A 14,916-nucleotide genomic window follows, 5' to 3' on the forward strand; every position below is an offset into this window, starting at 1 on the left:
TGTTACTTAATGGGCCCATCTTCAAGAAATTTGGTACACGGGTTCCCAACGCTAACTGAAACCTATTTACGTACATATATACGTCCATAGCCTGCAGCTCGGTCCACACTCTGAATCCTCCGGGCACTCCTGAGCATAATCTAATTTTGAAGGTTGGGGCACCAATAATGTTACTGAGAAACTTACAGCCACCGAAACTTTGTAATGGCACGAGACTTCAGGTCACATGCCTGCAAAAGAACCTAATTGAGGCAACTATTTTTACTGGCGGTGGCTCAGGGGAGAGAGTTTTTATTCCTTGCATCCCCGTTATACCCTCTGATCCCCCAGTTCAATTCAAACGCCTCCAATTTCCAGTAAGGCTCTGCTTCGCAATGACAATTAATAAGTCTCAGGGACAGACCCTACAAAAGGTTGCCATTGATTTGAGGCAAGATTGCTTTTCACATGGCCAACTATACGTTGCATGCTCAAGATTAAGCTCAGCCCACAGCTTGGTCATATTACAACCGGAGGAGCGAACTGACAATGTGATATACAAAGAGATCCTTAACAAATAATTATTGGTACATTTTCCCTCAGTTTATTATTTAAAATTTTATAGCAGTACTTCGCCGCTGCGAAGCGCGGGTATTTTGCTAGTAGTATAATAAATAGTTTCTGTTTCTAGTTCAGCAAGAGCACAAAGTATCACAAATGGACAATAGTACTTGGTACAGTCATACATAGTACAGCAGGCTCAGAATATTAAGGAAAGTAATGGCGATACACAATAGAAATAAACCGTTTCTATTCATTTTTAGTGAATTCTCTAATAGTTAAAAGATCAGTATGCACTGATCATACAGTACTTCCATGTAAATTACACTTAAGTGATACTGCAGGAAACAACCCAACAGAAGTTTTTACAATACAACTAATTCTACTGTAAAATTATATAGATTGAAGTTCATTGACTTGTATAATGTTTATTATGTTCACAAATGTACAGTGAAATGAACAGGAAATTCAATAAAAAGGACAGCTAAAATTGTTTAATTTGAAACTATTGCATTGGGTAAAATGAAGTAAACAAGCTGCATCCATAGATAGATTGTTACAGAGGTAGCTTAATTCCTCTGACAACATCTACCTTTATAGATCTAAGCCTGTCTGTTTTTGTGTGTGTTCATTTCTTCCTGTTCACCTTTAAGCATATGCTCTGGTAGGTTAACAAGCTGTGTGCAATCTGCACTTATAAATTCCTTTGAATGTGTATGTACGTACATGTATATTTTAATAAATTATACTAATTATCTTGAAAACTGCTTATACAAGAATTTTGCAAATCTGAGAGCAGACTGCAAAAATCCCAGTTAATTTAAACAATTTCTATAGCAGTTTTCATTGGGTGTAGGTAAAACTGTTTTTGTGGGGTGTGAGGAAGAGTACTGAACCAAACAGGACAAAAAAACAATAGGTCTGCAGTCTGTAAGAAGGCAAACACGGTGCAACTTGTTTGAAGAAGACATGTTTGGATTTTTGGAAGTTATCTTTGTATATAGGTGTAGGCAATCAGGGCAGATATTTTGGAAACTGCTTGTTGTAAAATGCTCTGTCTTTGCTGGGATGTACTCACCCAGGACTCTATACAACCTAAAATTAATGAGATAATTGAATATTTGAAGCTTATATAAAGCCAAGGCAGTAATTTATTTTTATACCAGGTAAGTATTTATACTTCTGTACATTGTAAAAATTTGAGATGAAAAGGTTATCTGACTGTCATAAAAGTTAGTATCATATTAGATATGTATGCTTTGCAGTCAGTGATTTATTGTGTGAAAGAGGTTTCTAGGGTTGCTAAGAAACTGGGGCTAGCATAAATTTTGTGGTTTAATTATTGCTTAAATTTGCAGTAATATTTTTGCCAATATAAAGCCATTAAATCAACATCTGTCATAACAAATTCTCAATTTTTTGGCCACTATAGGGCATCTGATTTGTTGCTGGAAAAGAAATGCAGTCAATTTTTTTAGTTCTGCCTAAGTGTAATTATAAGTGAATCTTGGTGTTTGCCAGAATTATTGTTAACAGATTTGGAAAATTTGTTTATGCTGCAGTGGGAAACATTCTGAGTCTATTTATTTATTTTACACAGTTTAGTTCAGTGGAGAGGATGGATTTGAATTACGGCATTGCCAAATCGATAGATAAATAATGAGTCCCACTTTAAACTCTAAATAAAAAAAATTTGTTTTTTGAAATGTATTACTTTTGCAGTTATAAAACCAGGTATTGAGTGTGCATTGAAAGGCACATGCCACAGAGAACCTCCCTTTTCAGTAAAAACTGTTCAGTTGGGAATTGCTAGTTTGTCTGACCAAACACTGACTTCTCATTTTGTCCTTGTCGGATGTCTTTTTTATTAACAACATACCAGTTTTTTTGAAGGGTGTGTACCTGGGATCTATTTTAGAAAGCAGGGTTAGTGTGAAATCTGGTTAAAGTAAATAGGAATTTACGGAAATCAGGTTAATTCCATTCTAGATCACCTGGGTTTAGCCACACCTGTGTTTCTAGAACAGATTATGCTAGAACTGTGTAATCCATGAAGCCAAAATTGCCGATAATTTGCTAATCCTGCTTTCTGGAATGGGATCAGGATTTACCTGTTCCAGAAAGAAAGATTTGATGAAATCCAGTTCAGTTATTATGGCAACCAATACTCTGAAAATAACTTGAAGGATTAGTGCATTGAGGCTGCAGCAGACCATCAAGTCTTAAAATCAAAGTTCATAGAAGTCCTGTCGGATGTGCTGATTCCAGCTGCACTTTTTAAGAACACACACTGACACGGACTGTGTTCCCGAAAAAGAAAGAAATAACCACCAATAAATAACCACTCCCCAAAGCTGCATGTAGTGCAATTGAATTTAAACAACTGTGGCATTAATGAGCAATTCTAACTAAAATAGACTATATCTTACATAGTTATTAATGTAGTTTTGATTCTGGGTTTTGTAAAGGAAAAAGGCAGCAATATGACTTCTGCTTTGTATTAGACAGCTGCTTTTGATACAATTGATCATAATATTCTTCTTCACCGTCTGCAATACACCATTGGACTTTCAAGAAATGTTCACAATTGGTTTACATCTTATTTGACCGGTAGAACTGAGTATGTCACCCTTGGCAGCGCAAAATCTCACACCCATAATGTTACCTGTGGTGTTCCACAGGGCTCTGTGTTAGGCCCCATCCTTTTCATCATTTACATGATCCCCCTTGGAAGTGTCATTAGCAGACATGGTCTATCTTTCCATTGCTATGCCGATGACACTCAGCTTTATCTTAGGACTACCTCCACCTCCTCTACTGCTCCTCTGCCAACATCTACACTGAATATTTGTTTGGAGGAAATAGAGGCATGGATGAGGCTCAATTTCCTTCAGCTGAACAGATCTAAAACAAAAGCCATTTTAGTTGGCACACCACACCATCTTCGTTCTTCTACCATCACCAGTATCACTTTCTCTGGTGAAAACATTCCACTTTCTACATTTGTTACCAATTTGGGTGTTAAAATGGACTCTCAACTCACTTTTGACACCCACATTAAACATCTCTGTAAGTCATCTTTTTACCATCTCAGGAACATTGCTAAACTTCGTCTAACACTTACCTTGGCAGATGCAGAGAGGCTTGTCCATGCCTTTGTCTCGTCCAGGCTGGATTACTGTAATGCTCTCCTCATTGGGATTCCTGGCAAGAGTATCCAGAGACTCCAGTACATTCAGAACAGCGCTGCCAAGATCCTGATGAGGGTGCGAAAGCATAGCTACATCACTCCTATCTTGAAAACCCTTCACTGGCTCCCTGTACTAGTTAGAATAGAGTACAAGGTTTCTCTCCTTACCCATCAGTGCATCTATGGATCTGCTCCCCTGTATTTACAGGAACTCCTTATCTCTCATACTTCCTCACACACCCTCCGTTGTGTGCATACTAATACTCTTCAAGTTCCCAGAACTAAGCTTAACAGCATGGGTGATAGGGCCTTTTCTTCGGTGGCGCCGAGGCTGTGGAATTCACTCCCTGATTACCTGAGAGCCCCACAGTCGACTGATGCTTTTAAACGAAACCTAAAAACGTATCTTTTTAGAAAGACATTTTGTTAAATTATTTTTATAGATTATCTTGTTTGTTAATTTATTCTTATTTTGTAGGACTTTGAGATTGTTAAATATAAAGCGCAATATAAATAAAATTTATTATTATTATTATTATTGTTGAGGCCAACTATCCAGGGTCTAACATCTGAATAGGGTAAGTTACCATTCAAAGTTTGGGTACTTTGAGTCTTCTGTTGCACATTTATACATGACAGTAATTAATTTTTACTTTCTTTTGGATGTAATAACTGGACAGTACAAGGTTCAGTGCAGGCAGGAGAACATTCCATATCTCTCACAGTAACTACTACAACAACTCTATGTAGGCCATGGGACTTAGACTTTTTTTATATCAGTAATATTGCAAAAATGGAATACAATGCTTTTTTGAGGGCATATAACATTTCAAGTAAAGTAATATCGCCGGGGAATATTTTGTGCAATGCAACAATTTACCAGAAAAATTTTACATGGATTTCACTGATTAACTGTTTTACGCATTTGTTCTTTCACTGATATTCCTCCACCTCATCTCCCTTTCCATAATAGCTGCTGCTGTCTTGCTCTTCTTTTATCAGATGTGCAAATAATCTTCATATACTGCCGCCAGTATGTCTTACACTGCTGGCATGAAGGTGGCACCCTCCCTCCAGCCAACCGCGCTTCTCAGACTTGTAGTCCTTGGTTGATTAACTGTTCAGTGTTTGACTCATAAGCAGGAGGAGGAGATTGGGAACATGCGCTGATTACAGCACGTTGCTGCACCCACCACATGACTCATAAGGGCTAGGAAGTTTTGCTGTGAATGTGCGTTAATCCAGAGCAACATATCCTGGATTGCCGGAGTCGATTGAAATACGGTGTCCTGGGAACAGGTAATCCACTTGCTCGAAATGGTGCTAAAGCAAGCAGAGATCCAGGAGATCCAGGATTAACTAATATTTCGGGAACAGACCCCGGGAGTTTCCTTTGTTTACAGACAGGCAATATATTTTTCTGTCAACAGGGATCACTCTCATGATAAACCATAAATACATTTTACAGGAAAAATTTACTTTCATTGTAGAATGTTAAAAGTTTCAACAAACTGATTTCTATAAAGTAGTTTTGAACTCTTTTATTGATTAAACACCATTTGCATTCCACTGTTGTCATGATGAATATATTGCTACATCTTCTTATAAAAATCATGTGTGCATGGCTGATATAATATTCTTCATTACCAAAAAGAAGTCTCAATTGTAAAAGAACAATGTACTGTTTTAGAGTAGAAAATGTTTGTAGTTCTCACTATTCTTCATTAATTTGACTGTTATTGGCAGACATCAGGGATGGGCAGAAAGTTTGATCCCACTACTAAGCAGAAACGTGGTCCTGGACGAAAGTCCAGAAAGCAAAAGGGAGCAGAAACAGAGATTGGTAAATTTTTGCAGGATGGTAAGTACATGTCTAAGTGTTAATTTATTAAGGGAAAAAATTCAGTCTTAATTTAAAGAGCATGAAATAACTGTTTGTACTAATCATATACAGTAAACCAAGTCAGTCTTAATTTAAAGAGCAGGAAATGACCTGTTTTTACTAATCATACACAGTAAACCTGTGTAACACAACACAGTATGAGTCATTTTTAATAAGCAATTGTGCCTAAATCTGACTAAGTTGTAATGGTCTCATTAAAGCAGAAAACCCACTTTTTGTCTTTTTCATTTTAAACATGTAATTTAATATTTGACTTCTTTTGACCTTGATACTTTGTCTCAGTTTGTATCTATTGTTATTGTCTGGCAATTAATTGTACTGTTCTTATATTTTAATCTATTGTATAAATTTTAAAATCAGTTCAGTAGCAGCTTCAGGAGTACTTGATATAAATGTTTATTGATTGGTAAAATTATTTAAATAGGTTACGTATTTTAATTATGGTGTGCATTAGTGTTAGTGTTTTAAAATTGTATTTTGCTACAGATGATGATGTCCAGAAAAGACTCTCCCGACGAGGAAGAAAAAGGTAATGAATAATGACTTAAACTATGTATTATCTTAAGCATATCAATTAAACATTTTTTATGACAGCATTTAAAGAGTGTTTATTCCATTAGGGCTGCCAGGCGACTTTTAGGGAAAAGTGTTCCACCAAAGAAAAAAAAAGACGAAATAAAAGAAGATGTGCCAGCAGTAAAGCCAAAGGAGAAAGGTATATATTCTTTTCCACATTACTATTTTATCAATTTACTATAGAGCCTTGGCCTTCAATACAGATAAATACATGTCGCGGTAAATAAAAACGTTTATTTGATGTTGGTATTTGGTTACTTTAATCATCAAAATATAAACTTGAAAAAGCATAGTGAAGGACTGAAAATGGACATTCAATCAAAGAGGTTTATTTTTAACTTGGTTTGTTGGTACTGTACTTTTAATAAAAAAGGAATGGGATGACCTTTAATTACAAAACAGGTTGACTAACTCCTATAACAAGTAAAGGATGCAATTGTAAAGTAGAGGATAGATAAACAGCGCTGTTACATTAAAATATAACATAGATACACACAAGCAACATTCCATAGCAGTACTTGCTTTCACCTTTCATACACTTTTGATAGAGTACTCTATGAGGAGCTTATTCTCAAACTAAAAGCAGCACAGCCATTACAAGTACTAACTGTATACTAGCTATATAATTTTTAGTTCTGCTTAGTGTGAATGCTTCAAAGTTTGTAATGTTTTAGGTGAAATTGCTGTTATGTTTTGGTAAGATTTAATTTCACTTAAATGAAAAGTGGTGCAGAAGCATTACATTAAATGTTTCAAAATTTATATTAATCATGAAAAATAATGTTAATAAATGCAACGATTTATCCACAGAAATTTAGAATATAGAAACTCAATGGCGTTGGCACCGCCTCTATACGTTTTATTTGTAAATATGAGCACAATGTAGAGCACAAATAAAGAAAGAGAGAGAGTGGTGTTGCCATAAAAGGCTGTTGTGACGTCACTTGTGGAATGCTGTGGAGAGGTTATATTATTAGGACATACAGTAACATCATATGAGATGTTTGGGAACACTGAAGAAGTTGTATCTTTCCACTTAAGTAAACAAGGGAAGTTGTGTAGTTGTGTGTCTGTGTTCACTTGATGGTTTTTTTTCCTTAGAACACTATATTATATTCTTTATGCAAAAGTATTTTATGATTGAAATTAGTGTTACTGCTGTGTTATCTATAAATAAATAAATACATATTAATCATGAATGTTTTTTGTGCAGGATGAATTCAGGACAGATGGATGCTAATTAAGAATACATTTTGCACAACTATGAACTTTTTCTTCAAACAGATAAATTCAGATACATGGGTATAGTTATGCTGTCTGACAGCTTTGATACATAAGAATATTGACATACCTTCATTTTTGAGTTATAACTGTATATGCATTGACAGGGCAGTGTTTGGCTAAAAGGACTTTTCTTACTTCTTAGTTTCTGCTTAGCAAAACAGAAAGCTAAATACATATTTTACTAAATATGTTTTAGAAATTTTGCCTTTTCAACAATTTGGTAAATCTGTATTCTTATTATTTAGGTATATCCAAAAAAGGCTTTAGTGATGACAATGCATCATGGCTAAGGCCTGTCAAACACAAAGAGCCTGGATCAGAGGAAGATTCCTTAGACTCTGAAGATGATGGTGAGGGTAAAGATGAATCTGAGGAAGATAAACCAGAGAATGGGGAATCAGAGGCAGAAATGGATGAGGACGAAGAAGGTGATGCAGATGAAATGGTGGATGATTATGGAATAGATGAGGAAGGGAATGATGAAGATAACAACCAGCAACTTTGGAGTGATGATGAAGAGAGCTCTGAAGATGAAGTACACGAAGGCTCTGATGTAACTATCAATTTATGTTTTTGAAGCTGTTTAAGTGGTGGACTTTTTCTAAAACTATGCCTAAAGAGAGAAGTTATTTCTAGCTATTGTGTGTGTGTGTATAATATATATACTGTATATATACACATATTCATTGTTTCTATTGTTTAAATGAAATTGTCATGTTTTCATTTATAATTGTTCTTCTTATGCTATTTGTTTCTTTTTTTCCCCTCTTATCTATTTTTTGCCAATTGTATTGTCACTCTTGGAATTAAACACTAATTTTAGCTTCTGCCAATTGAACGAGCTGCTGAACGCCATAAAATACGTCAACAGTTAGAACAAGAGAAGGAAAATGAAGAGGATGACACACTTCAGTTAAATATTGAAGAAACAGAACGCTTCATCTTGCCCAGTGGACAGGAGATTGAGAAAGAGAATATCCTTTTACAACGTATTAGTAGAGTTTATTATAATTAGACATATTCTGCAGTTTATGAAAAAATTCTTTTGTTGTGCCATTAAAAACCTTTGCTATATTTCACTATAGTCACTTCATTAGACATTTTTATCTTTTTTCGAAGTCATCATTTGACAAGGCAAGATGTATATCTGTTGCAAAGAACAGAAGTCCAAGTTTATTGACATTTGTACATAGAACAAAGAAATTCTTTCTTGCATGTCTCTTCAAAATAACGACTGAAATACAGCACCAATAAAAAAGACAGATGCGCGCACACACACACACTCTTAATTACTGAGCCAACTACTAAAGTCAAAACCTTTTAATTAGTGATAGTTTCACTATGATAGTTTACGTAATAACTGCTTTTTGTAATGATAAAAAGTAGTCTGTCTGCGCTGAGTGTACATGGTGTTCATTTTAAGAACAAAATAACACTAATTCATGACAAGGACATGCTTTTGTGGTTGTGTACTCACTGTATGAGTGTGTCATGTATCAATTCATTTGTCAATCCTTTATGAATATGTTTGGTAAACACTGCTTTGGCTGTCTGGCATTTATCACAAGAACTATTTGAAAATAACAATTCAGTAAACTCTCCTCCCAAAGTTTAGAAATTGTATTGATTAAAAGGAAGAAACATTAATGAGATTATTTTAAGTGGTTTTACTGATATAAAAAAGTAGCCCTTATTTGCATAAATTAAAAAATGTGCAGCCATTTGCATGACAGCAAGGCATTATATTAAATGGCAAGAATCTGTTTTATCATAATAGGCCTAGTAAAAGAAAATATACATATGGATTTAAATTGCCACAGGGTATGGTGCACCCTTTGTGACTGTTAGCACCATTTTATACTGAAGAGCATGCCACAGAACATTCTTACTATCCTGGATTACATTCACTAAAATTACTCTGTTATGCTATACTTTTAACAAAATTGAATAAATTATGTTTCAGAAAGAGCATCATTTTATTATCTTTTTTTGTCCATTTAAATTTTGTTGCAAAGTAATCAAAACAAACTTTTGTGTTATTGGCCATGTTTTTAAAAACCGTAATGGTCTTAGAGTGTCACTTCATGAAAGTAGTGAGAACATCCATAAATTATCCATGCATCATTTTTAGTAATAATCCATACTGACAACAAAGAATAGAATTATAATCGTCAAGATCCTGCCAGATCTTTGTGCATTTAATGTCTGTGTATTTTAAAGACTTTCCCATTTTTCATCACTGAAACTGCTTTTCCTAAGTGTTTATCTACATATACTTTTCTGACTATAAAATTTAGTTTGGTAATGCATTATTACAATCATTGATGTGCTGTGCCTTTTAAAGAATGCCTTTCTGATTTATTAATTTTGTCACACATTTTGTCAATGTTTTGTGCATTAGGTGTCAGCTTATCTTTGTATACTAGTAAAAAAAAAAGAATACTAGATTATAGTTATTTTATTTGAAGAAAAGAAATGGACAGTTGCTTGAGTGTTTGGGTGGTGAAATATGATATGTGAACATCAGCAGTTTTTTTGCTTAGCGTTCTATAATGTTATAATGGATAGAAAGGGGATTGCTGTAGTGGTGAAAATTTAATATGTGAATATGAATTTAATTTCTCATGCAACACAAATTATTGATGCAGTGTATGAAAGCTTCTACTTTCCCCAAATAGCATACTAGTGCACTGGCTGTTAATGTAAATAGTTGCCCCAAAATGTTATGGGCTGTGCATTGAAAACTGCTGAACAATTTGAATGGTAATAAGAAATGCATTCATAAAAGTGCACAGTATGTCCTTAATCATAGTAATGGATTATTTCTAAAATAATTTTTACCAGAAAAACAGTGTGCTAATGCTGTATGCAGATGATGATGTAGGAATAACACTGAAGAATGGTTAGAAATTTATATTATTTCAAGTGCACAGCTTGTTACACCTACCAAAAGCTGTGGTCATATAGTTAATGAACAACATCCACATTTTATTTTTTTAAATATCTGCAGGATTAGCTGTTTGGAGTTGGCTGTTTATGTTTATGGGCAGGAGCACTTAATAAAGTGGCCATTTAGTGTGTAGTTATTTTATTTGTTTATAAAGTACTGATTAGTATACTTCACTTAAATTATTAGCTTTTTTATTATATGCAAAACGGCCACTGAGTGTATAGTTATTTTGTTTATAAAGTAATGATTAGTATACTTCACCTAAATTATTAGCTTTTTGATTATGTGCAAAATAAAATGTAACATTATTAAAAGGGATGCAGTTAGATGTAAGTAATCATCAAACATTTTATAACAGAAGGATGAACATAAACTATTTTATATGGAAATATTGAGAAGTACTAGTTGAGACAAACAATAATGGTGTGGTCATGGGAACCATTGTCTAATCAACAACATGGGGTTTATGGCAGGAACCATTGCAGGGCCCACTCACACACACAGCTACATTCACAGGGGACCAATTTAGAATATCCAGTTATGGCAGGAAAACTTACGCAGAAATGAGGACTACTTACAACCTCCACATAGACAACAAGAAACTGTGGGATTCAATCTCAAGATGTTTGATCCGTGAAGCAGCAGTGCTAACCATTGCACCATTGTGCTACTCATGTATATAGTAATGCATAATTGGTATATTTGTCAATTAAAAATGCAAACCTTACCTTATCTGATGACTCAGATATTTTTAATTAATGTGTTTCACACATTCACTATATTGCCAAAAGTATTGGGACACCTGCCTTTACACACACATGAACTTTAATGACATCCCATTCTTAATACATTGGCTTTAATTGGAGTCGCCCACTGTTTGCAGCTATATCAGCTTCAACTCTTCTAGGAAGGCTTTCCACAAGGTTTAGGAGTGTGTTTATGGGAATTTTTGACCATTCTTCCAGGAGAGCATTTGTGAGGTCAGGCACTGATGATGTTGGATGAGAAGGCCTGGCTCTCAGTCTCTGCTGTAATTCATCCCAAAGGTGTCCTTTTAGGTTGAGGTCAGGGCTCTGTGCAGGCCAGTCAAGTTCCTCCACACCAAACTTGCTCATTCATTTCTTTATATACCTTGCTTTGTGCACTGCTGCGCAGTCATGTTGGAACAGGAAGGGGCCATCCCCATACTGTTCCCACAAAGTTGTGAGCATGACTGTCCAAAACGGCTTTGTTTGCTGAAGCATTAAGAGTCAAGCCCAACCCCTGAAAAACAACCCCCCCCATCATAATCTTCCCTCCACCAAACTTTACACTTGGCATAATGCAGTTAGGCAAGTACCATTCTCCTGGCAACTGCCAAACCCAGACTCGTCCATCGGTTTTGGCCAGACAGAGAAGCATGATTCGTCACTCCAGAGGACACGTCTCCACTGCTGTAGAGTCCAGTGTCGTTATTCTTTACAACACTGTATCCGAGACTTTGCATTGCACTTGGTGATGTAAGGCTTGGATGCAGCTGCTCGGCCATGGAAACCCATTCCATGAAGCTTTCTATGTACTGTTCTTGAGCTTTTCGAGGTCTGTAGCTGTTGACTCTAAAGAAAGTTGACGACTTCTGCACACTGTGTGCTACAGCATGCACTGTTTCTGCTCTGTGATTTTACATGGCCTACCACTTTGTGGCTGAGTTGCTGTTGTTCCCAATTTCTTCCACTTTGTTATAATACCACTAAAAGTTGACCGTGGAATATTTAGTATCAAGGAAATTTCACAAATGGACTTGTTGCAAAGGTGGCATCCTATCACAATACCACGCTTGAATTCACTGAGCTTCTGAAAGTGACCCATTCTTTCACAAATGTTAGTAGAAGCAGTCTGCATGCCTAGGTGTTTGATTTTATACGCCTGTGGCCATGGAAGTGATTGGAACACCTGAATTCAATGATTTGGAGGGGTGTACCAATACTTTTGGTGTACTTATTGTGTTAATAATGAAACAATTGCTAAATGATACTAGTGATCAAACTAATAATGTACCATAATCATGAGATGAAAGTCCTAATGTTGATAAAAAATATGATTAAACCACTTTAGTATCTGGCTGCTTTGTAGCCCTTATATATTATATTAGAGCAATATTATGTTCTCCTTGACTTAATCTTTTACCTGCGCAACCTCCAGACCTTCAGATGGTTTACCAGCGAATCAAGGATAATATAGAGGTTCTGGTAGATTTTGCTACAAAAAGAGAGCCTGGAAAACAGAGGTCAGATTATCTGAACCTTCTCAAACATGACTTGGCTATGTATTATGGCTATAATACTTTTCTTGTTGAAAAGTTAATGGACATATTCCCCATGTCTGAGGTGAGATGTTGATTTTGTGATACAGCTTAATTGGGCAACTAATCATGGTGGGAGGTTGTACTGTTACTAATTTAAATAAATACATAGCATACTTTTTAATATACTATTTATTTAATCTGTTTTTAAAAAATGAAACACTGAAGGTGCTTCATATTGTGGATCTCATTCAAATATGTGGCACAGCAGAATTCCACGAGTGTGTGTTTTTTGTGTAAGAAACTTAATTTTCAAAAATCTGATATATTATTTGTACATTTTTTGTACAAAATAAATCCAATCACATTTTTGGTAATAAAATTTGAAGAGTTAGTAAGAATGCATTTTCTATCAATGTTATCTATTTTAAATACAGTGAGATCGTATTGTTCTTGTTATCTAAATATGTTTTTTCTTTTTTTCTTCTGGGAATAGCGATGTATTTATAATGATATAATTGTTCTCTGGCAAAAGATCAATTTACATAACATTCGGCATAGATGAAAAATGCGAGTTAAGGTAGTGTAGGAGGAAGAGTGATGCCCATATTGAACCCAGCAAGCAATGTCCGATCATTAGCATTTAGAATATCTACACAGCCAGTAAAATGATGATTACAATTTTTTTCCTTTCTAATGCTATGCAGATAGGTATCAAATTTAAGACTTTTATCTGTGTAGCTTTTACAATTAGTACTGATGCATAAATATTATAGTTTAATTAGTTTAGTATAGGTTAAGTATAGAGTAAATCCGATTTAACGGAGGAATCAATGTAAATGATTAATAATGAAAGACAGAAAATTTGCTAAGCATTACATGATCTAGAGCAGGGAAGTCCAACTCTGGTCCTGTTGGGCTGCAGGTTTTCATTCTAACCATCTTCTTAATTAGTGAGCAGTTTTTGCTGACGATTAACTTGTTTTAGTTTTAATTGATGTGACTCAGACCCCTTAGTTGTTTCTTTTACCTTAATGAGCAGTCAAACAATAATGAGACACAAAACAAGCCGCCACATGACCAGCTAACCTGAAAATAAAGAAAGGTGGAGGTCTCGGTCATGTTGGTCTGCTCAGGTCACCAAAACATCTTGACGGTGGTCTTAGAAAAAACAGAAAATCAACAGTCTGCTGTGGCAGAATGAAAGCAGCAACAAGTCATGATATTCAGTAATGGCTTTAATTAACAGCAAGAAACTGGTTTGAGTGAAACTGGCTGAAGTTTGATGTTCCAGTTTAGCTGGTCATCTGTTGGCTCGTTTCACATCTCATTTCTGTTTGTCTGCCATTTAAACAAATCAAGTTAGAGGACTGAATCCTTAAAAACAGGGCCATTAACATGAAGGGAAAAGGAGTTCATTAGCAGTGAAACCTGCTTGCTGATTAGGAAAAGTGTTAGAATGGAAACCTGTAGCCACTGCGGCCCACCAGGACCAGAATTTGACACCCCTGATCTAGAGTGTGTTTCATCAGTTAAAATAAAAAATAAGCTAGCTGTGCTACCCATCTGAGATTGTTTGATATCTAAATAATCAACGTAGATCTCGACATTAACATTTGCAGTGCACAGTGTATTGGAATGTATTTTGTAATGCATGTAGTAATAAAATGCATTGGGTGTGTCATTCCAACAGATGGCACATCACAAACATTTGTAGTAATGCATCACTACAAATGTTTGTGATGTGCCAAGTGTTGGAATGACAAATGCAAAGGACATGTCTGTGTTAAATAGCATTTTTATGGGATTCATAAAAATAGTGCTAATGTTTGTGATGTGCCATTTCTCCCAGCCTTATCTTAACAAAATCTTATGTCCTATTCTATCCAAACCATTGTAAATTATGCCATCAATATGACTTGGCTGAACGTCAGTCATACAGGAGAATCACAGATGTCAAGAGGAGGGACTCCCTCTCTGAAATGGTGTTTCACTGGATTTAAGGCCCAAGACACCATGAAGTTTTCAACAGTGCATGTGATGTCTTACACCCCCCTGCCCCCCCCCTTCTTTCCTGGTGATTGAGGCTTAGCCAATTCTAACTAACCCAACTAGCCCCCATCTCCCCCTTAGTATTACTAGAACCACTCATAATTTAAAATGAACTTATCTTTTCTCTACACGTGCCTATT

At 35.5% G+C, this 14,916-nt stretch overlaps 1 protein-coding gene across 1 annotated transcript in view; it reads left to right on the forward strand.

The window, feature by feature from the left end:
* Window positions 1-14,916, forward strand: part of nop2 (NOP2 nucleolar protein homolog (yeast)) — a 39,202-nt gene that overhangs the window by 10,615 nt on the left and 13,671 nt on the right. The window contains exons 2-7 of the mRNA XM_028809990.2: window positions 5,477-5,591; window positions 6,120-6,162; window positions 6,254-6,348; window positions 7,739-8,046; window positions 8,317-8,467; window positions 12,610-12,809. Coding sequence (XP_028665823.2) covers window positions 5,486-5,591; window positions 6,120-6,162; window positions 6,254-6,348; window positions 7,739-8,046; window positions 8,317-8,467; window positions 12,610-12,809 — 903 coding nt within the window. The 5' untranslated portion in view covers window positions 5,477-5,485. The remainder of the gene's footprint in view (window positions 1-5,476; window positions 5,592-6,119; window positions 6,163-6,253; window positions 6,349-7,738; window positions 8,047-8,316; window positions 8,468-12,609; window positions 12,810-14,916) is intronic.

This window comes from Erpetoichthys calabaricus, chromosome 9 (assembly GCF_900747795.2).
Source record: "Erpetoichthys calabaricus chromosome 9, fErpCal1.3, whole genome shotgun sequence".
NCBI lineage: Eukaryota > Metazoa > Chordata > Cladistia > Polypteriformes > Polypteridae > Erpetoichthys > Erpetoichthys calabaricus.